General features: G+C 57.8%; 1 protein-coding gene across 1 annotated transcript in view; it reads left to right on the plus strand.

Moving 5' to 3' along the window:
• Window positions 1–18,742, plus strand: part of SLC8A2 (solute carrier family 8 member A2) — a 74,089-nt gene extending 55,347 nt beyond the window's left edge. The window contains exons 3-8 of the mRNA XM_074937234.1: window positions 8,195–8,298; window positions 9,469–9,486; window positions 15,544–15,668; window positions 16,563–16,662; window positions 16,970–17,245; window positions 18,365–18,742. Coding sequence (XP_074793335.1) covers window positions 8,195–8,298; window positions 9,469–9,486; window positions 15,544–15,668; window positions 16,563–16,662; window positions 16,970–17,245; window positions 18,365–18,741 — 1,000 coding nt within the window. The 3' untranslated portion in view covers window position 18,742. The remainder of the gene's footprint in view (window positions 1–8,194; window positions 8,299–9,468; window positions 9,487–15,543; window positions 15,669–16,562; window positions 16,663–16,969; window positions 17,246–18,364) is intronic.
• The last annotated feature ends 358 nt before the right edge of the window (window positions 18,743–19,100 follow it).

Consider the following 19,100-nt stretch of genomic DNA (forward strand, 5'->3'; position numbering starts at 1 on the left):
GGGCCCTGATCTCGGCCGGGGTCTGGGCAGCGCCCGGTGTGACGGGGCCCTGATCTCGTTCGGGGTCTGTGCAGCGCCCAACACGACGGGGCCCTGATCTCGGCTGGGGTCTGGGCAGCGCCCGGCACGACAGGGCCCTGATCTCGGCCGGGGTCTGAGCAGCGCCCAGCAGGACGGGGCCCTGATCTCGTTCGGGGTCTGGGCAGCGCCCAGCACAATGGGGCCACTAGACAGAATGGTAATACACCTATTACTAATAATAATGGGGATTGGACTGGATGAACTGGGAAGAGCGGGAGGAAGAGAAGAGAAGGAAAAGCCCTTTCTGAGCCGCCTGCATGCAGGGAGAGGCAGAGAGGGACGTCTTTGGGTAGCATCAGGGGTGAGACAGACAGGGAAGGGGGCCAGGCGCATCTCTGGGGAGTGGGAGCTGGGAACAATCTGTCTCCCCTCTAAGAGCCAAGCGCGGGAGCTGCGTTAGCATCAGACGAAGGGTCTGACGGTCCTGGCAAGAGGGAGTATGCCAGCCCCTGAGGACCTGCGGGGAAAGCGTCCGGAAGATCGAGCGGCGCCGGACAGATTGGAGTCAAGCAGTACGTCAGCTGGAGACTAGAGAACAGCGAGCTCAGAGGGGCCAATCCTGAGCCGAACACTGGGAATCGGTGCAGCTCCGTTGGTGGCAATGAATGGGGCCGGATCTCCAGCCGGTGCCAATCGGTGTCGCTCCTTTGGAGTCGAAGGGGTTACACCAATTGACAGCTGGGGAGGGTCTGGCTCAGCGTCTGTTGTGTCTCTTCAGTGGCCAGCCCCCTACGTCCTGCCGCGTCCTCAGGGTAAGCGCGGGGATGGAGTCTCTAGAGCCAGCTGCAGCGGTCGTTGTTCCAAAGCCCAGGCCCAGAGCATGGTGGTTAAAGCACTAGATGGGGACCTGAATTCAGTTCTTGCTCTGCCACTGATACAAGCAAAATACTGCATCTCTCACAGCCTCAGTTTCCCCATCTGTGCAATGGGGTAATACGCCTTGCTTTGTCTGCTTTCTCTTGAGACCGGGGACTGTCTCGCACTGTGTATATGCAACGCCTGGCGCAATAGGGCCCCGATCCTCTGCTTGGTCCTTTCAGGACTGCTGTAATCCACCTAATAAATGGCAAACTCCTCAGTGGCTGGACCCGTCTCCAGACAGAGCTGATGAGCGTTCTGTCGGATTTCAGTGACCTAACGAATCGGGGGGAGAGGGGAAGCCAGAGAGGAGGAAATGAGATAATTAAGTGAGAAGAAAAATCACGGATGGGGTAGCAGCCAGCATGCAAGCTGGCCCCTGGCCAAAGGGAGGTAATTTACAAGCTCATGAGCTGCCTTAGCGTTTGGAGTCACGGCATCATGAGTCTGGCCCCCGAAATCGTGAGACCGGCTTAAAAGTCATGAGATTATTTTTTAAAAGCAGAATGCACCCAGGGTTCTTTTTCTTGGCTTTCTCGTTGCTGAGTCTGCCGGGCTGATATTTTTCCAGCTTTTCCCCACAACCCAGAAGGCTGGAAACTTCTTAAAAAAGAAAAAATCTGAGATTCTTGTGAAAACTCCAGACACCGACCGCTACAAGACTCGCGATGAAATCACATGGACTGGCAACACTGGCCGCTTGCCACTAAGGGGTTTTAAGAGAGCCAGGATGATCCAGTGGTTTGCCACTGAAATGGCCTTGGCGAACACAAAGGCTGAACGGGAGCAGGGGAGTTGTTACAGGGCTTTTCAGACTTGAGCCCCACAGTGGGAGCCGTGTTTCAATCGGCTGGGAGCTCTCGAGGGGCGCTCCTTGTGCTCTGGGGTGTGTGTGGCTGGGCCTGGCACCTGTGGGAACCCAGCAGCGGCCCCCGGGGGCCCGTCATGAGAGCCAACCCAAACGTGGCAGCTCTTTTGCTGGGGAATCAAGCCCGGAGTCGCTGCTGGCCGGCTGCATCCTGAGCATCGCAGGGAGGCCAGGGCCCAGTGGCGAACCAGGCCCCTCGGCGGGGGCCCCTCTACCCTCAAAGCCCCACACTGAGCCCGGCTCTCTGTCATGTCCCCATAGCGAAATGGGATCTTACGGTGAATGGAAACGGACCCCAAAAATCCTGCCCCCGCCCCCTGCAGGGGGCCTCCCAGGCCAGTGTGGAGCTGCTCAAGGGGCCCTGCACCCAACCGGCTCACAATCCCTGGCTAGAGGGTGCATTGGGGGCATGGCTGGGGTGCACTGTGCTCTGGCTGTTCTCTGCCCCCCCCCTCGGGCCCCTGGGGGCAGAGATGACTTGAGCCCCGCCCCATGCAGCCCCAGCCCCCCATGTGGTGCCATCTAGGAGCTAGAGAGAACCCCGGGGTCTGTCTAGAGCCCAGCAGGCTCCATAGAGAATCCCCATGAGGTTCACCCTAGCTTGGGCCTAGCTCTTTCCTCTAGCACCCCCAGGTTGCTTCCTCGGGAGCCTCTTTAAATGTTACGTGTGGGAAACTGGATTATTTTTGCCTCCCCGCTTGAGTTTATGATGCCAGGGTGGTGAAGGCTGCTGCAGCAGCGTGGGTGTACAACCAGAGAGAAATATCGGCGCTCTCCCTCTCCAGTGGCTTCATGGATCCACATCCAAACACACAAAGGCATCATGCGGGGAAGGAGTGGGAAGGGGTTCTCGCTCCCGAAGGGATGCAGCTGGAGTGCTGAGATCCAGGCTGCCGGAGCTGCAAGCTTCTGCCACTGTTGGAATGAGTTGGGGCGTTCTCAGGTGTGAAATCGGCACATGGGCGTCCCTTCCACTCCATGTTTTATGTTCCCAAAATCTCATGCTTCAGGGCTGCGGCCGGTCTCTGGCCGGGGTCAGGAAGGAAAGAAAATGTTCCCAGTGTATTCTGTTTTACTTTTAAGCCTTTCCAGGAAGGCTGGAGATGGGACACTGGCCAAGGGTAGATTGGTGCTCTGAGCTCACGGTCTAACTAGTCCAAAGCTGGGGAAACTGAGGCACAGAGTGGGGAAAGTCACAGATTAGGGATCAAACCCAGGGGTCCTGACCCCCGAGCCCATTGGCCTTCCTACTAGACCACACAGCCTCTAATCCTTGGCGCTTTGCTGCTTGAATGATGTGCACTTGGGAGAAGAGGCAGTTTCTCATGACTCAGGAATATGAAGATGTTCCCGATTTATTTTTTTTTAATAACAAACAGTGGGTGGGATGCAATGAATAATTACCGCGAAAAGCAGCTACTCTGTCGAGCTGCAGAGAGAACATAGACCTGAAAATGAGTCAGAGGGGTTGTGGGGGAGGGGGCGGAGGGGAGGGATATAGGATGGGAGAGGGATGGCTGTGAGAGAGGCTGGGATGAACAGGGAGTTAGAGTGGATGCAGGAGGAAAGGAGTGCTCTCCTGAACTGCACAACATCTGTAGTTTGCTGCCCTAGCTAGATCCAGTCACTAGAGGCTTGATGGAGTCGGGGAAAGGACTAGTGTGGCTATTCCAGGGTAATCTACCTCTTCGGGAATAACCCCCCCACATGGACATTCTCTGCAGGAATAAAAGTGATTTTCTTCCAGATTCATTACTCTGTTTTGTGTCTGAATAGGGAGTCCGAGTGGGGAGATATTGCAAAATAGCCATTCTGGTCAATTTGCTCACGTAGACAAACCCAAATGGGATCAGGGCTCCGTTGTGCCGGGCGCTGCACAGACCCCGACTGAGATCAGGGCCCACATTGTGCCAGGCACTGCACAGACAGACTGAGAACCAGTCCCTGCCCTGCAAAGCTTCCAGTCTAAATAGGAAGGATCATTCTTCCCATTTTACAGATGAGGAAACCGAGGCATGAAGCAAGTTGTGCAAGATCGCACAGGTGAGAACTGAACCTAGATCTCTTGAGTCCATGCCCAGTGCCTTAACAATGAGGCTGTCACGGCTCTTGCACCTTAGCCCTGAAGCAGGGAGGAAAGCCACTGAGTTGTCTTTGTGTCCTGGGGCACAACTCCCATTGCTGTTGGTTCTAGGGGCGCTGGGCTGCAGGGGGTAGGGGCTCACCAGGGGTCGCTCTCCCCTCCCAATGCCCCAGTGCGGTGCCAGGGATATGGTGCTTCCGGGAGCACAGAGGTTGGTTCAACAGGGATACATGTGTGGAGGGGGAGCTGCAAGGGGTCTTGCTTTAAAGAATGGATGACAGCGACAATATAGCAATAGAGGACCTGATTCTCTGTTCCTGTGCTTGGGGCAGAGACAGGGTGGGTGGGAGCGTAAAGCCTCCGTTGCTCTGATACCATTCTGTGGTTGTGCAGCACCCTGCCTCACCCCCCCCCCCCGCAGTGTAAATTAGAGCAGCCCCAAGGCTGCTCTAGCACATACTCCATTCCCCCACATGGGCATGAGAATAGCCAGAGTGCAGTATGCACTGGCCACGACCCTGTTCTGCCCCCTACGCCAGGAGCAGAGCCCTCACACCAGAGGCCCTCTGCATAGGTCGGGGGAAATTGTCAGGGGCTCATTCCCACCCAGAGTCGCATGGAGGGGTCTGAGTGTGATAGAGAGCCAGTTGCAGAGGCTTGAGGGGTGGGGATCAGAATCCGCTATCGCAGAGGAACCCAGAGGGTTGAAAGGTCTGTTTTCTTCTCTCCTTTATTTAGTGTCTTTCTCCTTCCCTTTCTCCCAGGAAGAGCGCCCGCCTCCCCCCCCTGCCCCGCTTAGCACCAATCCCCGCAGCTGATTGCCCCCCGGGTTGCCTCGCTGAGCTTACAGAGTTCTGAGAAGGCCAAGAAAGAGGTTTGCAAAGGGAGAGTCTCCCCCACCACCTTTGGCTTCTGGGGTGGAAAAAACATAAACCGAAAACTCTCATCTCAGAGCCGCAGATTAAATTATTCATCGGGAAATTATCTCCTTCCTCCAGTTTGCCTGGAGATGGTTCTGCCTGCAGATGAGCCTTCCCTTAATCAGACTGGCTTCCCGGGCGGGGCGGGAGGTGAGTGACACCAGACGAGGCACCTGGCAGTGCTCACCCCAGGAGGGCCCCCGGTGCGGCATCCCCCGAGATCAGGGGCTGATTCATTGCAACACCCCCTGTTGTGTAGCTCACCGAGCACGAGGGAGGGGAGCGTGTGTGGGGAAGGGGTGCCCAGACCCTCAGACCCATAGCCGCTAAGGTACCCTCTTTGCACCAGACCGGGGTGGGGGTGGGGGGAGACGCTAGCCGTTCCCATGGCCACTCCTGCTTCTGCTTGCTCGGGAACCATACTGGGCAAGCAATGTTCAGTGCTTTGGGAGACTGGTACCACCCCAGCCCCAATGCGCCCTGGGGAATCCCTCGGCCGAGCTCGCTCTTGTGGCTTTCAAGAGGGGAGTAGAAGGCCGAACTCCCGTCCTTCCTGCTCCAGCAGACCCCGGGCCTTGAGCTAAAGGAGAATCGCCCTGGTGGCGTAGGGGCCTGACACGCGGCTGAGAAGTTCTGATTCCACGCAGTAGGTGGCGGTGGTGCACACCTGCCCCCCTCCCCAGGACAGTAGCATGGTCCTGAACTCCCCACGGGGGGTGGGGCGTAGGACAAACCCCTCCCCTCGGCATCTGCTATTGGCTAGCTTCGGTAGCTCCCCGCCAAGCGGGGCGGCTTTTCTGGGTCAGGCTCCTGGGGTCCTGTCTCCTGCCCCCGTCCCATTCGCTGTCTGGAGATCCCGCGTGCCCAGCGCCGGCTTTGTGGATTCCACTGGGGGGCTCGGCCCCTCGGAGCCCGGCATTGCAATGCTCAGCATTGCAGCGTCCCAGCCCCCTTGTGGATTTGGGCTGCGGGGGAGGGATAGCTCAGTGGTTTGATCCTTGGCCTGCTAAACCCAGGGTTGTGAGTTCAATCCTTGAGGGGGCCATTTAGGGATCTGGGGCAAAAATTGGGGTTGGTCCTGCTTTGAGCAGGGGGTTGGACTAGATGACCTCCTGAGGTCCCTTCCAACCCTGATATTCTATGATTCTATGATCTCTCCCGTGCCGACCTGGGCGCGCTGAAGGTGGGGGGAGATGGGCTGGGGATCCCCGCTCCTGCCTGTGCATCAGCACACACGCTGAGCACACTTCCCCTCGCTGGCCAGCCTCCGAAACCTCCGATGTATAATCCCATTCTCCGACCCAGCCAGGTGTGCGCCTGCATATTGCACATCCCATCGGGCAGGGTTTGGTGCACAGGATCACGAGGAGCTAACTGCTAGCCTGGATGTTTGTTTGCCTCCCGCAGTGAGACGCTTCCCGAACGAGATCTTGGGCCTGTGAAATATTAAAGTACCGCTCTGGCAAACCGTTCACAGGCTCGTCCCGGGAACAAAGGGAGTGGGGCGCTGTGAAGGAAGGAAGAGACAGCAAATATCTCAAGAAAGATCAGAAGTTCCAGGCACGACAGGGCCCTGATCTTGGTTGGGGTCTGGGCAGCGCCCGGCACAACGGGGCCCTGATCTCGGCCGGGGTCTGGGCAGCGCCCAGCACGACGGGGCCCTGATCTCGGCCGGGGTCTGGGCAGCGCCCAGCACGACGGGGCCCTGATCTCGGCCGGGGTCTGGGCAGCAGTTCCTCAAGCATCGCCTTCACCCCCCGGTGGTGGGGGTCAGGAACTGGCTTCAGTCCCGGGCTCCAGCAAGTCTAACGCCAGCCCTGGCGACCCATTAAAATGGGGTCGTGACTGACTCTGGGGCCCTGACCCACAGTTTGATTAAATAACAATAACCCTCTTGCTCCACTGAAGTATCTCACCCTCGACCCAGTCCTTAGTCTGGGCCAATCCTGAGCAGCACTGAGCAAAGCCCAGGCCAGTAGCAACCAAGACGGCTTGGTGTAACCTGAGCTTAGATTCTGTGTTCGTTATATTGATGACTGAAGAATCCCCACTATCACCTGGGGGGTTGGCAGGTTCTTGTCCCGAGATCAGGCCCAGTGTTATTTAAATTACTCTACCGTTGGGAACCCCGACGTGCACAGGTGCACCGCTCCCACGATGGGAACTCTTTTATAATAACAAATGTCGTGTATTCATACATACAGCACAGTTCAATCCCCCCATCGCGGTAAGGCCGATCGAGATGGGACAGAACGGCCGTCTGCACTTCCATCTCCTCACCCCATCTCCTCTAGAACAGCCCGAAATGTCAGCCATCGTCTTCCTCATCGCCATCACCTTCCTCATCCTCACCAGTGCCCGTCACCCTGGCGGCTCCCCAGGACGGCAGCTCTCTCTCCTACCGCCCCTGGGCTGGGGTGCCACGTTACGCGGACACCGTTATGTTCGATGCATATTCAGTAGGGGAGTTTCCCCCTTTCCCTGATTTGTATTTCCTCACCTCACGAACGTTGGGCTGTCTTTTTCCGATAGGTTGGTATGTCAGCGATCTCAACTTACTATCACACACGTCCGTTCATTACCACGGCCCTTCTGTGGCTAGGTATCACGTTGGCTATTTCTGTCCTGACTGTCTATTTCTGTCTTTCTGTCCTGTCTTTCTGTCTTTCGCTTCTTTCCAAGTTCCAAGTTGTGGGGCACCTGAGAAGCTGAAAGGGTCTGAACGTAGGAAAGCCCCTCTGCCAACCTGCTTTAACGCCTCCTCTGTGTGAAAGGTCACAGCCGTACTTGGACCATACAGAATGTGGCCTGCAGGTCCCTTGTGTTACAGCCAAAATATACCCTAATATAACCCTGTTATAATCAAACAAATAAACCTATAAGAAAATAAGAAACTTATAAGAGCAATATATATATATATATATATATATAGGCAAGCAAGCAGGTGAGCCTTAAATGTATCTCACGTACCTATTACGTACGTCAGTTTGTTGCCAGGACACTTCTGTGGTTGAATTATTTACCGGTGATCAGAACTTCCCCTTAAACTCTATTTTCAGCTCCCAAATACTTGGGGTTTTCCCATTAGGCCATTTCTCTGTGCAAAGTTCATAGGCCTCCAGCCTTATGCTAACTCGCTGAAGCTAAGATCTGACGGGATACAGGCCTGTCGGTTTCTTGCATTACTGCTGAATAGAATGCAAAGCAGTCAATGTAATAAAGGCAAGCCAGCCCACTGGGCTCCGGTAGCAGTCAATATAATAAAGCAAACTCGCCCACTGGGCTCCGGGGGCCCTGGAGAGGCGGCAATTCCCTCCCCCCCGTCTCTCCCCTGCCTGCTGCCCAGGATTCCTGTTCTGCTGACACTGCTTTCCCATTCTCCAGGAAAAGCCTGCAGGTGAAGATTGTGGACGATGAGGAGTATGAGAAGAAGGACAACTTCTTCATCGAGCTGGGGCAGCCACGCTGGCTGAAACGGGGCATCTCGGGTAAGGGGGGGTACCTGCTTCCATCGCCACGCTGGAGTTGGGGAGCCCTGCTTCTCCGCCCACCTGACGTGTTCCTGGTCTAGAGCCGGGTGGGTCAGTTTGCCACCGGCTCCCTGTCCCTGTGTGAAGAGAGGGGACATGTCCCAGTGTGGGGGCCATCGCAGTCAGGACTCCTGGGTTCCAGTTTTGGTGTAGGGAGGGGAGTGGGGTCTATTGGTTAGAAGGCAGGACTGGGAACCAGGACTCCTGGGTTCTATCCAAAGCTCTTGGGGGAGGGGGGAGTGGTGTCAAGTGGTTAGAGCAGGGGGGCTGGGAGCCAGGACTACTGGGTTATATCCCTGGCTCTGTGAGGAGAGTGAGATCTCATGGTAATGGCATGGGGTGGGGGGAGTGGAGGGGAAGCCAGGACTCCTGGGTTCTGTCCCAGGCTATGAGAGGGGAGTGGGGCCTAGTGGGTAGAACAGGGTGGGAGTCGGGGCCGGGAGTCAGGACTCCTGGGTTCTGTGTATTCCTGGCTCTTGGGAGGGGAGGGGAGCCTAGTGGTTAGATCGGGGCGAGCGTGAGTCAGGACTCCTGGGTCCTGCTGCCAGTTGTGGGTGGCGGTGATGATGATTTCAGGACATTGTGCAGGGCAGGCTGAGCCGGGCTGCGGGGCACAGCGGGAGACGTCAAACGTGTCAGATTTCTTTAAGGAGCAACGTGAGAAATTCTGCTTGGAGAACAACCCTCGCTTGCATGCCGCCCGGCCGGAGGCTTAGCCCATGGATTCTGATGTGTGTGCATTATGAATCCAGTTTATCAGATCCAGCTTCTCCGGCCCCAGCATAGGAGAGAGGACAGAGCTAGAGAAACCTTCCTGTTAATGGGACTGGAGAGATCAGAGGCACAGTGGATGGGGATGCATCTCTGGTTGCTGTGCCAGTTGTGACTAACTCGTATTACAACCCGCTGCCCGTTCAGCAAAACAAGTTTGCCAGGTCTCAGCCTGGTTCCTTGCGGGCAGGAGCCCAGCTGGGAAAAGCCCAGCTTATGGGCGATTGCCCCACTCACCCCACTTCTGAGCCCGGCTTCCTGCCTTCAGCTGGGATCTTCCCTCTGGTTCCCCTCTGCGTGGCTCTGATCTGCTGGTCGGGCTCATCACATGTTCTTTCTCCCTCTCTCTCTCTGCAGCTCTCTTGCTAACTCAAGGTAAGACCCTTTCTCCTCACCTCGTCCTCTCCTCCATTCTGCCCTCCCCCCCATCTGTCCCCCAGCCCGCCCCAGGGCGGGTGTCTCCAGGGGGCCAGGAGCATGGGACTCCCAAGCCTTGTCGGCCGCCCATCGGAAGAGCAGAACTCACGCCGTTTCCCAGGGAGCGGGAAGTGCTGGAGAGGCCTGCGGGTCCATGCTCACGCTTTCTGTTACAGTTCCACGTACAGCAGCTTAGGAAGGGAAATACGTAACGAAGAGATGAGTAGCGTCACGGACTCCCAGGCCTGACGGGATCATTCTGACCATAGACTCATAGAGATGTCAGGCGGGAAGGGACCTTGACTGGTCATTAAATCCAGCCCCCTAGACTGAGACAGGACCAAGCCAATCTAGACTGTCCCTGACAGGTCTGTCCAACCTGTTCTTCAAAACCTCCCGTGACCAGGCTTTCTAAAGCTTTTCTCATTTTTGTCGTTCTCCTCTGGGCTCTCTCCAATTTGCCCCCGTCTCTCTCTTAAACTGCAGTCCCCAGAATGGCACCCAGTATCCACAAGGTTGACCAGACGCCCTGTTTGCGCCAAGCCAGTTCCCTTTTTAAGCCCTGTCCTGGCCATCCTGACTTACTTTTTGGCAAAAGTGGGCATTTAGTTGGCAAGAGCCAATGGGACAAACGCCCACTTGCACAAAACCGTGGGGTGGGCACCCCTAGCGCAGAGGAACGTGCAGGGCGGTGAGCGACAACACCAGCCCCCCAGAGGGAGCAGGCTGGGCTCGGATGAGAGCCCTGCACCTGGAGGATGCAGGGCTCGGGCCAGTGACTCAGGTCAGCCTCATGCGCAGGGGGCAGGAGGGTCAGGGCACGGGACAGCCCCATGCGGGGGGACAGGGCTCGTCTGAGGCCTCCCCAGCGCCGAGCAGAGCGGGACAGTTGCCTCCCGGGTCTCACATACGACACTCCTGTTCACACACCTCAGAACGACACGCGCCTTTTTCACAACTGCATTGCATTGTTGACTATATTCAATTTGTGATCAACTCTGACTCCCCCTCTCCTGCTCAGCCGTACGACCCCCCCAGCCAATCCTTCCCCATTTTGTGGTTCTGCATTTGATTTTTCCCCCCTAAGTGAAGGACTTTGCACTTGTCCTTATTGAATTTCCTCTTGTTGATTTCTGACCAATTCTTGAATTTGTGAAGGGTGTTCTGACTTCTAGTCTGATCTCCTCTCTAAGGCAGGCCAGGGACCTTCCCCGAATTAGTTGTGGTTTGGACTAGAGCAGAACCTTTTTAAGAAACTTTCAATCTTGATTTCAAAATGGCCAGTGATGGAGAGTCCACCACGCCCCTGGATACGTTTTCCCACTGGTTAATTACCTGTATATTCAGGCCTTGTAGAAACAAGTTGGGGTGGGAATGTCTATAATGCAGCTTTCATATGTGTCCTCCATGGCTTAACACATGTTTCCAGGCTCACCACATGTCCTCCATGGCTTATCACCTGTTCTCCATAACTTCACATGTGTTCCCCATGGCTTACCATGTGTTGTGAGGCTTACCGCATGTCCTCCATGGCTTATCACCTGTTCTCCATAACTTCACATGTGTTCCCCATGGCTTACCATGTGTTGTGAGGCTTACCGCATGTCCTCCATGGCTTATCACCTGTTCTCCATAACTTCACGTGTTCCCCATGGCTTACCATGTGTTGTGAGGCTTACCGCATGTTCTCCATGGCTTATCACCTGTTCTCCATAACTTCACGTGTTCCCCATGGCTTACCATGTGTTGTGAGGCTTACCGCATGTCCTCCATGGCTTGGCACCAGCTGGCACAGACAGAAGTGAGGTCTGTGCACAGCCAGAAGCCAGCTACGTGTAGCGCGGGCCAAGAACACTTCAGTAAAGGGGTCTGGGGAGGACAGAAAAGTTCTCCCATGATACACTGCAAAGCAATTCCCAGAGCAGCTCCAGGCCCTCAGAACCCTGGGATATCCCCCCCCCCCGAATCCTAGCACCAAACCCAGGTCATGGCAGTGCCGGCGTGGACGTGGCTACCCGGGTGTGGGCATGTGCAGTTGCAGACCCTTGCAGGTGGGCGTGATAAGCGTGAGTCGGCATGCACATCAGCTAAGCCCTGGGGAGGCTCACTCTGCAGTGCAGATGTACCCAGGTGGAGGAGAGGTGGGTACCGCCCTATCCAGCCTGCTGGAACATAGGAGCCCCCCCGGCCCGTTGTCTCACCTCTGACGGCAGCCAGGGGCCATTTTCAGCAGAAAACGTTGATTGGTCGTCAAAACCCCCCAATCGTTTTCAGCCCCCAAACCCCAAACCTCTTCAGCCCAAACAGCAAACGTTTTGACCAAAAGTGGCCAACATTCCCCCCACACACACACCAAAAAAAGTGGGTCCCAAACTGCAAAATATCCCATGTTCGGCTGAAAATGTTCCATTTTAAAGCATTTGATTATCGGATTAGAAAAAAACAGGTGATTTCCTGGGCTTTTCTTCGGACAATTTGCCAGTTTTCCGTCAGGGAGGAAGGTTTGGATGGACAATTCCCTACTCACCCTAAAAACGTTCCAGCCCTGCTCTGGCCTCGTCCTGCGGTTGCTAACAGGGGGCACCCCTGGGCTGTGTGTTTAGCTGCCCGCTGGCCAGCACCCCCGGGCAGATAAAATACTCCATCCTGCAGGGAGCAGCTGGTGATGTCAGTGTTGCTGGGCTGGGCTTGGTAGCAAAGGAAGGGGGAGAGTCCATCAGCTCAAACCCAGTGACCGTGGGTCTCTGCAGTAACGCACCCTGGTGTGGACGGGTGCCGGGCTGGGAGAGGGCTGCCCAGGAGAGCTTGCTTGCATAGTGCAGAGAGCTTTGCAGGCAGGGAAACCAGGGCTGGGGACGGGAGGCAGGCTGGGACTGAGAGCAGTTGAGGGAGCGTGTGTGAGAGAGAGCGTGTGTGTGTGGGAGGGAGCATGGGAGTGTGAGGATTGTGGTGATGTGTGTGTGTGTTGTGGGCCTGGGTGTGTGGATTGTGGGGATGAGTAAGTGTGTGTGTGTCTGTCGTGGAGAAGTGTGTAGCTCTGGTATGGGCCACCGTCGGAGACTGGGTACTTGGAAGAACGGCCCCCGATCGGACCCAGTAGGGCAGTTCTGAGGTTCTTGTGGAAAGTCACGCAATGCTGTGGGAACCCCATGTGGTTACCTGCTTCTGAAACTTGGCAAATGCCAGAAACCCCCGGCGGGCAGCTTAAGGCAGTCCCTCCTGACGCTTGCAAAGAACTGGCATAAAATAACCGGTGCTGATGGAGAGCCAGTGATTCCAGGAAGAAGACTGAAGTGGTTTGGGCATGTTGGACAGATGTCAAAAAACCGCGTCTCTACACAGGCCCGTGTGTGGATGCCACCTGGCGGAAGATGGCAACGAGGAGGACAGCAGACGATATACAGGGAAGATGTCGCTGTCATGGAAACGGGACTATAACAGAGCAGGAAACGTGGCATTAGGCAGGCGGAGGTGGAAAGACAGGCTCCCCTCGTGTGTCACAACGCCTGAGAGCAGCTTTCAAAAAAGCCAGTTCACCCCAGCTGGGGATCTGGGACCATTGATTGGGTCACTTAAACTTCATCTCCAACCCCAGCTTTCTGGGTTAGAAAGGTCGTTCCAGGTGCTGGGAGATGAGTCACCAGAGGAAAACCCACTGTTCGGCCAGGTTCAGTGGTGGCCTGAATTCTTTTGAAATTGCACCAAACCCGAAACAGGAAAGGAAGAGCTGGCAGCCCAGCGGGACAGGGTGCCAGCCAACCAGGGGAGGGTGCCAGCCCCCTGAAGTGTCCTTGGCAACATCACCCTTAGATGGCTACTGGGAGGGGACACATCACACCAAGCTGATTGTAATTAGAGAGGGAACCAGATTGTCGATATCTCCCGTGGCGAATGGCACACATGGCTGGATGTTAATTTCCTTCCTGGAAACCGTCAGGATGGGTTTTCCCTGCACTACAGCACTGGTGCAGGTGTGCACGCACACACACACCCCTGCACTGCTCTGCATGCCCACAGTAACACACATACAGAGACGTAGGCAGAACACACATTTCTTTGACCCAGTTGGGTAACCAAAACTTGGGGCTCTGGGGAAGAGGAGAAATGGAGGCAAGAGGCAGGTATTTCTTTGATGCAGTCCTGTTTAATTACAAGAAGCATATAGACTCCCATTCCCTTGAAACACAGGAGGGAATCAAATAACAGGAGACAGCCACTTTGCTCGCAGTTCCAAGCCCCTTTCCAGGCAGCACATTGCCCAAAAATCCTCTCTCAGCTTTTTCTCCGGGCCATCCTACCAACCCTGCTTCCTTCCCTCTCTCCGTGTCTCTGGTCTTCCAGCCTCTCTTTCACTTGCATGCACAAACCTTCATAAAACAGCGTCCTCTCTGCCCACATATGCCTTGTGTGTGTCTGCATTTTCGTCAGGGACATCTGCCCATGTTCTGAGTGGACGCTACTGTTTAAGGGTCCCTACTGAATAGCTTCTTAAGGCTATCTCATATGAAGGTCAGCGGCTACTCCCAGCACATAACACATGACTATACATACGTGCCAAGACTGCAGGCCATGACACATAACCACAGATGGCCATATATGTACACACGTGCCAACACAAAGCACGCGTATACCAGTCCTGGCACACGCCTGTCCACCCTCACACGCATGGACTCATGCACACACATGTAAACACACACACACATCTGTAAACCTCCACATGGAAGTACGAAATACACACGCACAAGCTTATATACATGCTAAGTTAGATGAAAAATAAATTAGAAAGCAGATGTTTATGGAGCGGTCCCTGGGCAGCTCAAGAAACAGGCTGCAGCCAAGTATTAGAGGCATAAAATATTCAAAACCTTGCAAGCGGTGTTTGCTCTGCCCTTTAAAAGGATTTGATGTAGGAATAATATTGGAACAAAATTTTCAGAGCCGTGACGTATGCCTTTAGGGGGCAAGTCCTGGGTTCTGATCAGAGCAGAGACTGGGAGCCAGGACTCCTGGGTTCTATTTCCTGGGAGCAGAGTGTGTGGGGGGAGGTCTAGGAGCAGGACTCTTGGGTCCTATTCCAGCTCTGGGAGGGGAGTGGGGTCTCGTGGTTAGAGTAGGGGGTGGGGGGCTGGGAGCCAGGACTCCTGGGTTCTGTTCCATGTGCTGCTGGCCGCTTGCTTGCATGGGCCTCCGATTTCCCCCTGCTGGCTGGTGGCGCCGACCTCCCTGCTTCTGGCTTCCTGGACCATCTGGAGGGTTAGATAGAGAGATGGGTCTGTATGGGGACGGGTGGATGGATGGGTCTGTATGGGGATGGGTGCAGAGATAGATGGGTCTGTATGGGGATGAATGGGTGGATGGATGGGTCCGTATGGGGATGGACGGATGGATGGGTCCATATAGGAATGGATGGATGATGGGTCCGTATGGAGATGGATGGATGGGTCCATATGCCCGTGATGGAGAACCCGCTGCCACCCCGGGTGAGTTGTTCTGGCGGCTGGTTCCCTGCCCTGTTACAAACTGACGCCTTCTCTCCAGTCTGTCCCCAGCTTCCCCGTCGGGCTGTCGGATCCAAAGCCGACCAAGCGCAGTGGGGATATTGGCTTCCGTTGGCTTTGGATCGGGACCTTGGGGCAGAGCCCTGCCCGTGGGAGGGGACATCCCGGGCAATGGTCTGCGTCATCTTCCGCATCTAGCCCGTCCCAGGCGAGACCAGGGGCTGGTCCACTCACACCGGTGCTGGCTCCGTCCACTTCACGGGAGTTGCTCCCAGGGAGGGAAGGCAGAGTAGGGGTCAGGGTGCTGGCCTGGCAAGTCCCTCTCTGGGCCTCAGTTTCCCCATCTGTACTACAACAGCGCTGCCCTGCCTCCCCGGGTGTGGGGAGGATAAACGCGTTACAGGTGTGTGGGGCACTCAGATGCTGTGGGGAGGGGGCCAGCGATGTCCCTGAGGCGCGAGGTAGATGGGGAAACCGAGGCGGCTTCTGGGAGGCTCACTGGTTGTCTCCTGTCCAGTCGATGGGGACAAGAAGCTCTCGGCAGAGGAAGAGGAAGCCTGGAGGATCGCCGAGATGGGCAAGCCGATCCTGGGGGAGAACTGCCGGCTGGAAGTCATCATTGAGGAGTCGTACGACTTTAAGGCAATGACTCCGCGCTCCTCCGCCGGGCTAGCGCGGTCCGCAGGCTGTGGGCTGGGAGTCAGGATTCCTGGGGTCTCTCCCCAGCTCTGGGAGGGGATGGAGGGTCTCCAGATGGGTTGATGAACCGCCTGGAAGCCCCTCTCAGTCGTGGTGCACGTACCCCCGGTTGAGAACCACTGGGCTAGTGGTTAGAGCAGAGAAAGGTCATCCGGACCCCCCCCCCAGTGATCTAACTACTAGGCCACGCTTCCTTCCCGAGACATTCGTTTCAACTGGCTCGCACCAAACGGGACCAGGCCTCTCCGCCTCAAAGCTGCCGGCACGACGTGGCTCCATCCCCCCGGTGCAGCACCGTGCGTTTGTCACGCCCGACCGACAGCACCCAGCAAGGAGGCGGCAGGGAGCAGACGTAGGGTGTATTGGTCTTCCCACCCGCCCAGGGGGCAGCAGCAAATGGGGGGGGGGGGATTATGGTCCTCCGGGGGCAGGGCAGGAGGGGTAAAACTGCCCCCCCACACACTATGGGAGAACAGCAGGGTGGCCGGTCTTTCTTTCTTTCTTTCTTTCTTTCTTTCTTTCTTTCTTTCTCCAACACACTCCCCGAGAGGCCGTGTGATTCGGGGCCGGGGGGGGGGGAACGACAGTGGGAATTCGGGACTTGTGTGGCTCCCCCCTGCCAATGTGCCCAAGTGCAGGGACCCACTGCTCGGGGGTGACAGGGGGGTGGCTCTCCAAGGCCCGTTCCACCCTCGAGGCTGGGAATGGAGCTGAGATCTGGCAAACTCATCTCGTGGAGGGGCACACTGAGTGGACCTTGCCAGTCCTGCCCCTCTCCCTTCCCCCCGCCCTCCCCGATTTGGTACCTGGAAACTGACTGAGCCCCGTCCCCGACAGAACACCGTGGACAAGCTGATCAAGAAAACCAACCTGGCCCTGGTCATTGGCACCCACTCCTGGAGGGAGCAGTTCCTGGATGCCATCACCGTGAGCGCAGGTGGGTGCCGGGGCTGGCCTGGGCTTAACCAACCCGCGTGCTCCACCCCAGAGGTGGCTGCATCTCAGCACCGGGTGAGGGATCCCTGTATAACTAGCCCACATGCCCCACACCAGAGGTGGCTCCATCCAGCATCAGCTGAGGGGTCTCTGTGTAACCAGCCCCCGCGCCCCACCCCAGAAGTGGCTGCATCTCAGTGACGAGCAAGGGATCCCTGTATAAACAGCTCCCTGCCCCACCCCAGAAGTGGTCGCATTTCAGCACTGGGGGCCGGCACGCTGGCTGACATGCTGCCATTCCCCGCCAGGTGACGAGGAAGAGGAGGAGGACGGGCGGGAGGAGAAGCTCCCGTCCTGCTTCGACTACGTCATGCACTTCCTGACGGTGTTCTGGAAGGTGCTCTTCGCCTGCGTGCCGCCCACCGAGTACTGGAACGGCTGGGCCTGCTTCAGCATCTCCATCCTGGTGATTGGGCTCCTCACCGCCCTCATCGGCGACCTGGCCTCCCACTTCGGCTGCACTGTGGGCCTCAAGGACTCCGTCAATGCTGTGGTCTTCGTGGCCTTGGGCACCTCCATCCCGGGTATGCAGCCTGGCACGGCCCGCGAGCTACACAGGGCTGGGGCTGGGCAGTGCCAGGCGAAAAGCCAGGGGTTGTGGGGGGCGCTTTGCCCACGGAGTGCGGCGCGAGGGGGCTCTGGGCTGCAGGGAGTGGGTTGGGGGCTCCGGAGTGGCTCCGTTCCCTGGCAGGCAGGGCTGACCCCAATGCCCCAGAGCGACGCTAGGGGAGAGTGGCTTTTTCAGCCAAGACTTCACCACCCAAGATCATTAAAGATGTGATGGGACATTTTACAAGAGTTGGAGCACTGGCAGAGCTGGGGGGAGCCCAAGGCTGGGCTGGCAGGGGGCTGTGGGTCAGGAATGAGGGGCATCGGCTTGGCCGGGGCCAAAGGGCTGGGCTAGCAGGGGCTGCGGATCGGGAGTGAGGGACACCGGCAGGGCTGGGGGGCCCAGGGCTGGGCTAGCAGGGGCTGCACGTCAGGAGTGAGAGGCACTGGCAGGGCTGGGGGCCCTAGGGCTGGGCTAGCAGGGGCTGCGGGTCGGGAGTGAGGGGCACCAGCAGCGCTGGGGGCCCTAGGGCTGGGCTAGCAGGGGCTGCGAGTCGGGAGTGAGGGGCACCGGCAGAGCTGTGGTGGGGGTGGGGCTGGGCTAGCAGGGGCTGCGGGTCGGGAGTGAGGGGCATCGGCAGGGCTGGGGGGCCCCAGGGCTGGGCTAGCAGGGGCTGCGGGTCGGGAGTGAGGGGCATCGGCAGGGCCGGGGGCCCTAGGGCTGGGCTAGCAGGGGCTGCGGGTCGGGAGTGAGGAGCACCGGCAGGGCGGGGGGCCCTAGGGCTGGGCTAGCAGGGGCTGTGGGTCGGGAGTGAGGGGCACCGGCAGGGCTGGGTGGGGGGCAGGGCTGGGCTAGCAGGGGCTGCGGGTCGGGAGTGAGGGGCATCGGCAGGGCTGGGAGACCCCAGGGCTGGGCTAGCAGGGGCTGTGGGTCGGGAGTGAGGGGCACCGGCAGGGCTGGGTGGGGGGCAGGGCTGGGCTAGCAGGGATGCTGGGGGTCTAAGGTGCCAGCCCCACCGGCCAGTCCCCAGCCAGGGGGCCGCCTGGGCGGCTCCGTGGCCGCAAGCTGATGCCCCATGTCTCCCCCCCCGCAGACACCTTTGCCAGCAAGGTGGCCGCCCTGCAGGACCAGTGCGCCGACGCCTCCGTCGGCAACGTGACCGGCAGCAACGCGGTGAACGTGTTCCTGGGGCTGGGCGTGGCCTGGTCGGTGGCCGCCATCTACTGGGCCGCCCAGGGCCAGGACTTCAAGGTGCAGACGGGCACGCTGGCCTTCTCCGTCACCCTCTTCACCATCTTCGCCTTCGTCTGCATCAGCGTGCTCCTGTACCGCCGCCGGCCCGGCATCGGGGGCGAGCTGGGGGGCCCCCGGCCGGCCAAACTCCTCACCGCCGGCCTCTTCCTGGGCCTCTGGTTCCTCTACATCCTCTTCTCCAGCCTCGAGGCCTATTGCCACATCCGGGGCTTCTGAGCCGGCGTCGGGGGGGGGACGGGATGGGGGGGACGCTGCCCCCCCCACCGTCCCCTTTGCCCAGAGACACCGCCTGGGGGGAAAGGGGGGGGTCCTGCTCCATCCCGGCACCCAGATCTTTGAGTGTCCTCTTTTGTTTTTGTGGGGTCTGCGTGGAACCAGGAGCCGTCCCCCGCCCCAGTCTGTCATGGGTGCAGCCATTATATGGGGGGGGACAAGCCCGCCCCTAATTTTTAGCACCTGATTGATGTCACCCCCCCCCCCCATGAACAATCCCCGTGAACATCGGATCTGGCACATCCCCCTCAGCGAACAGGGGGTGCTTGGAAGCGAGCGTGACCCCTAGGGGCTGGCGAGGT

The sequence above is a fragment of the Natator depressus genome, chromosome 23, assembly GCF_965152275.1.
Source record: "Natator depressus isolate rNatDep1 chromosome 23, rNatDep2.hap1, whole genome shotgun sequence".
Taxonomy (NCBI): Eukaryota; Metazoa; Chordata; order Testudines; family Cheloniidae; genus Natator; species Natator depressus.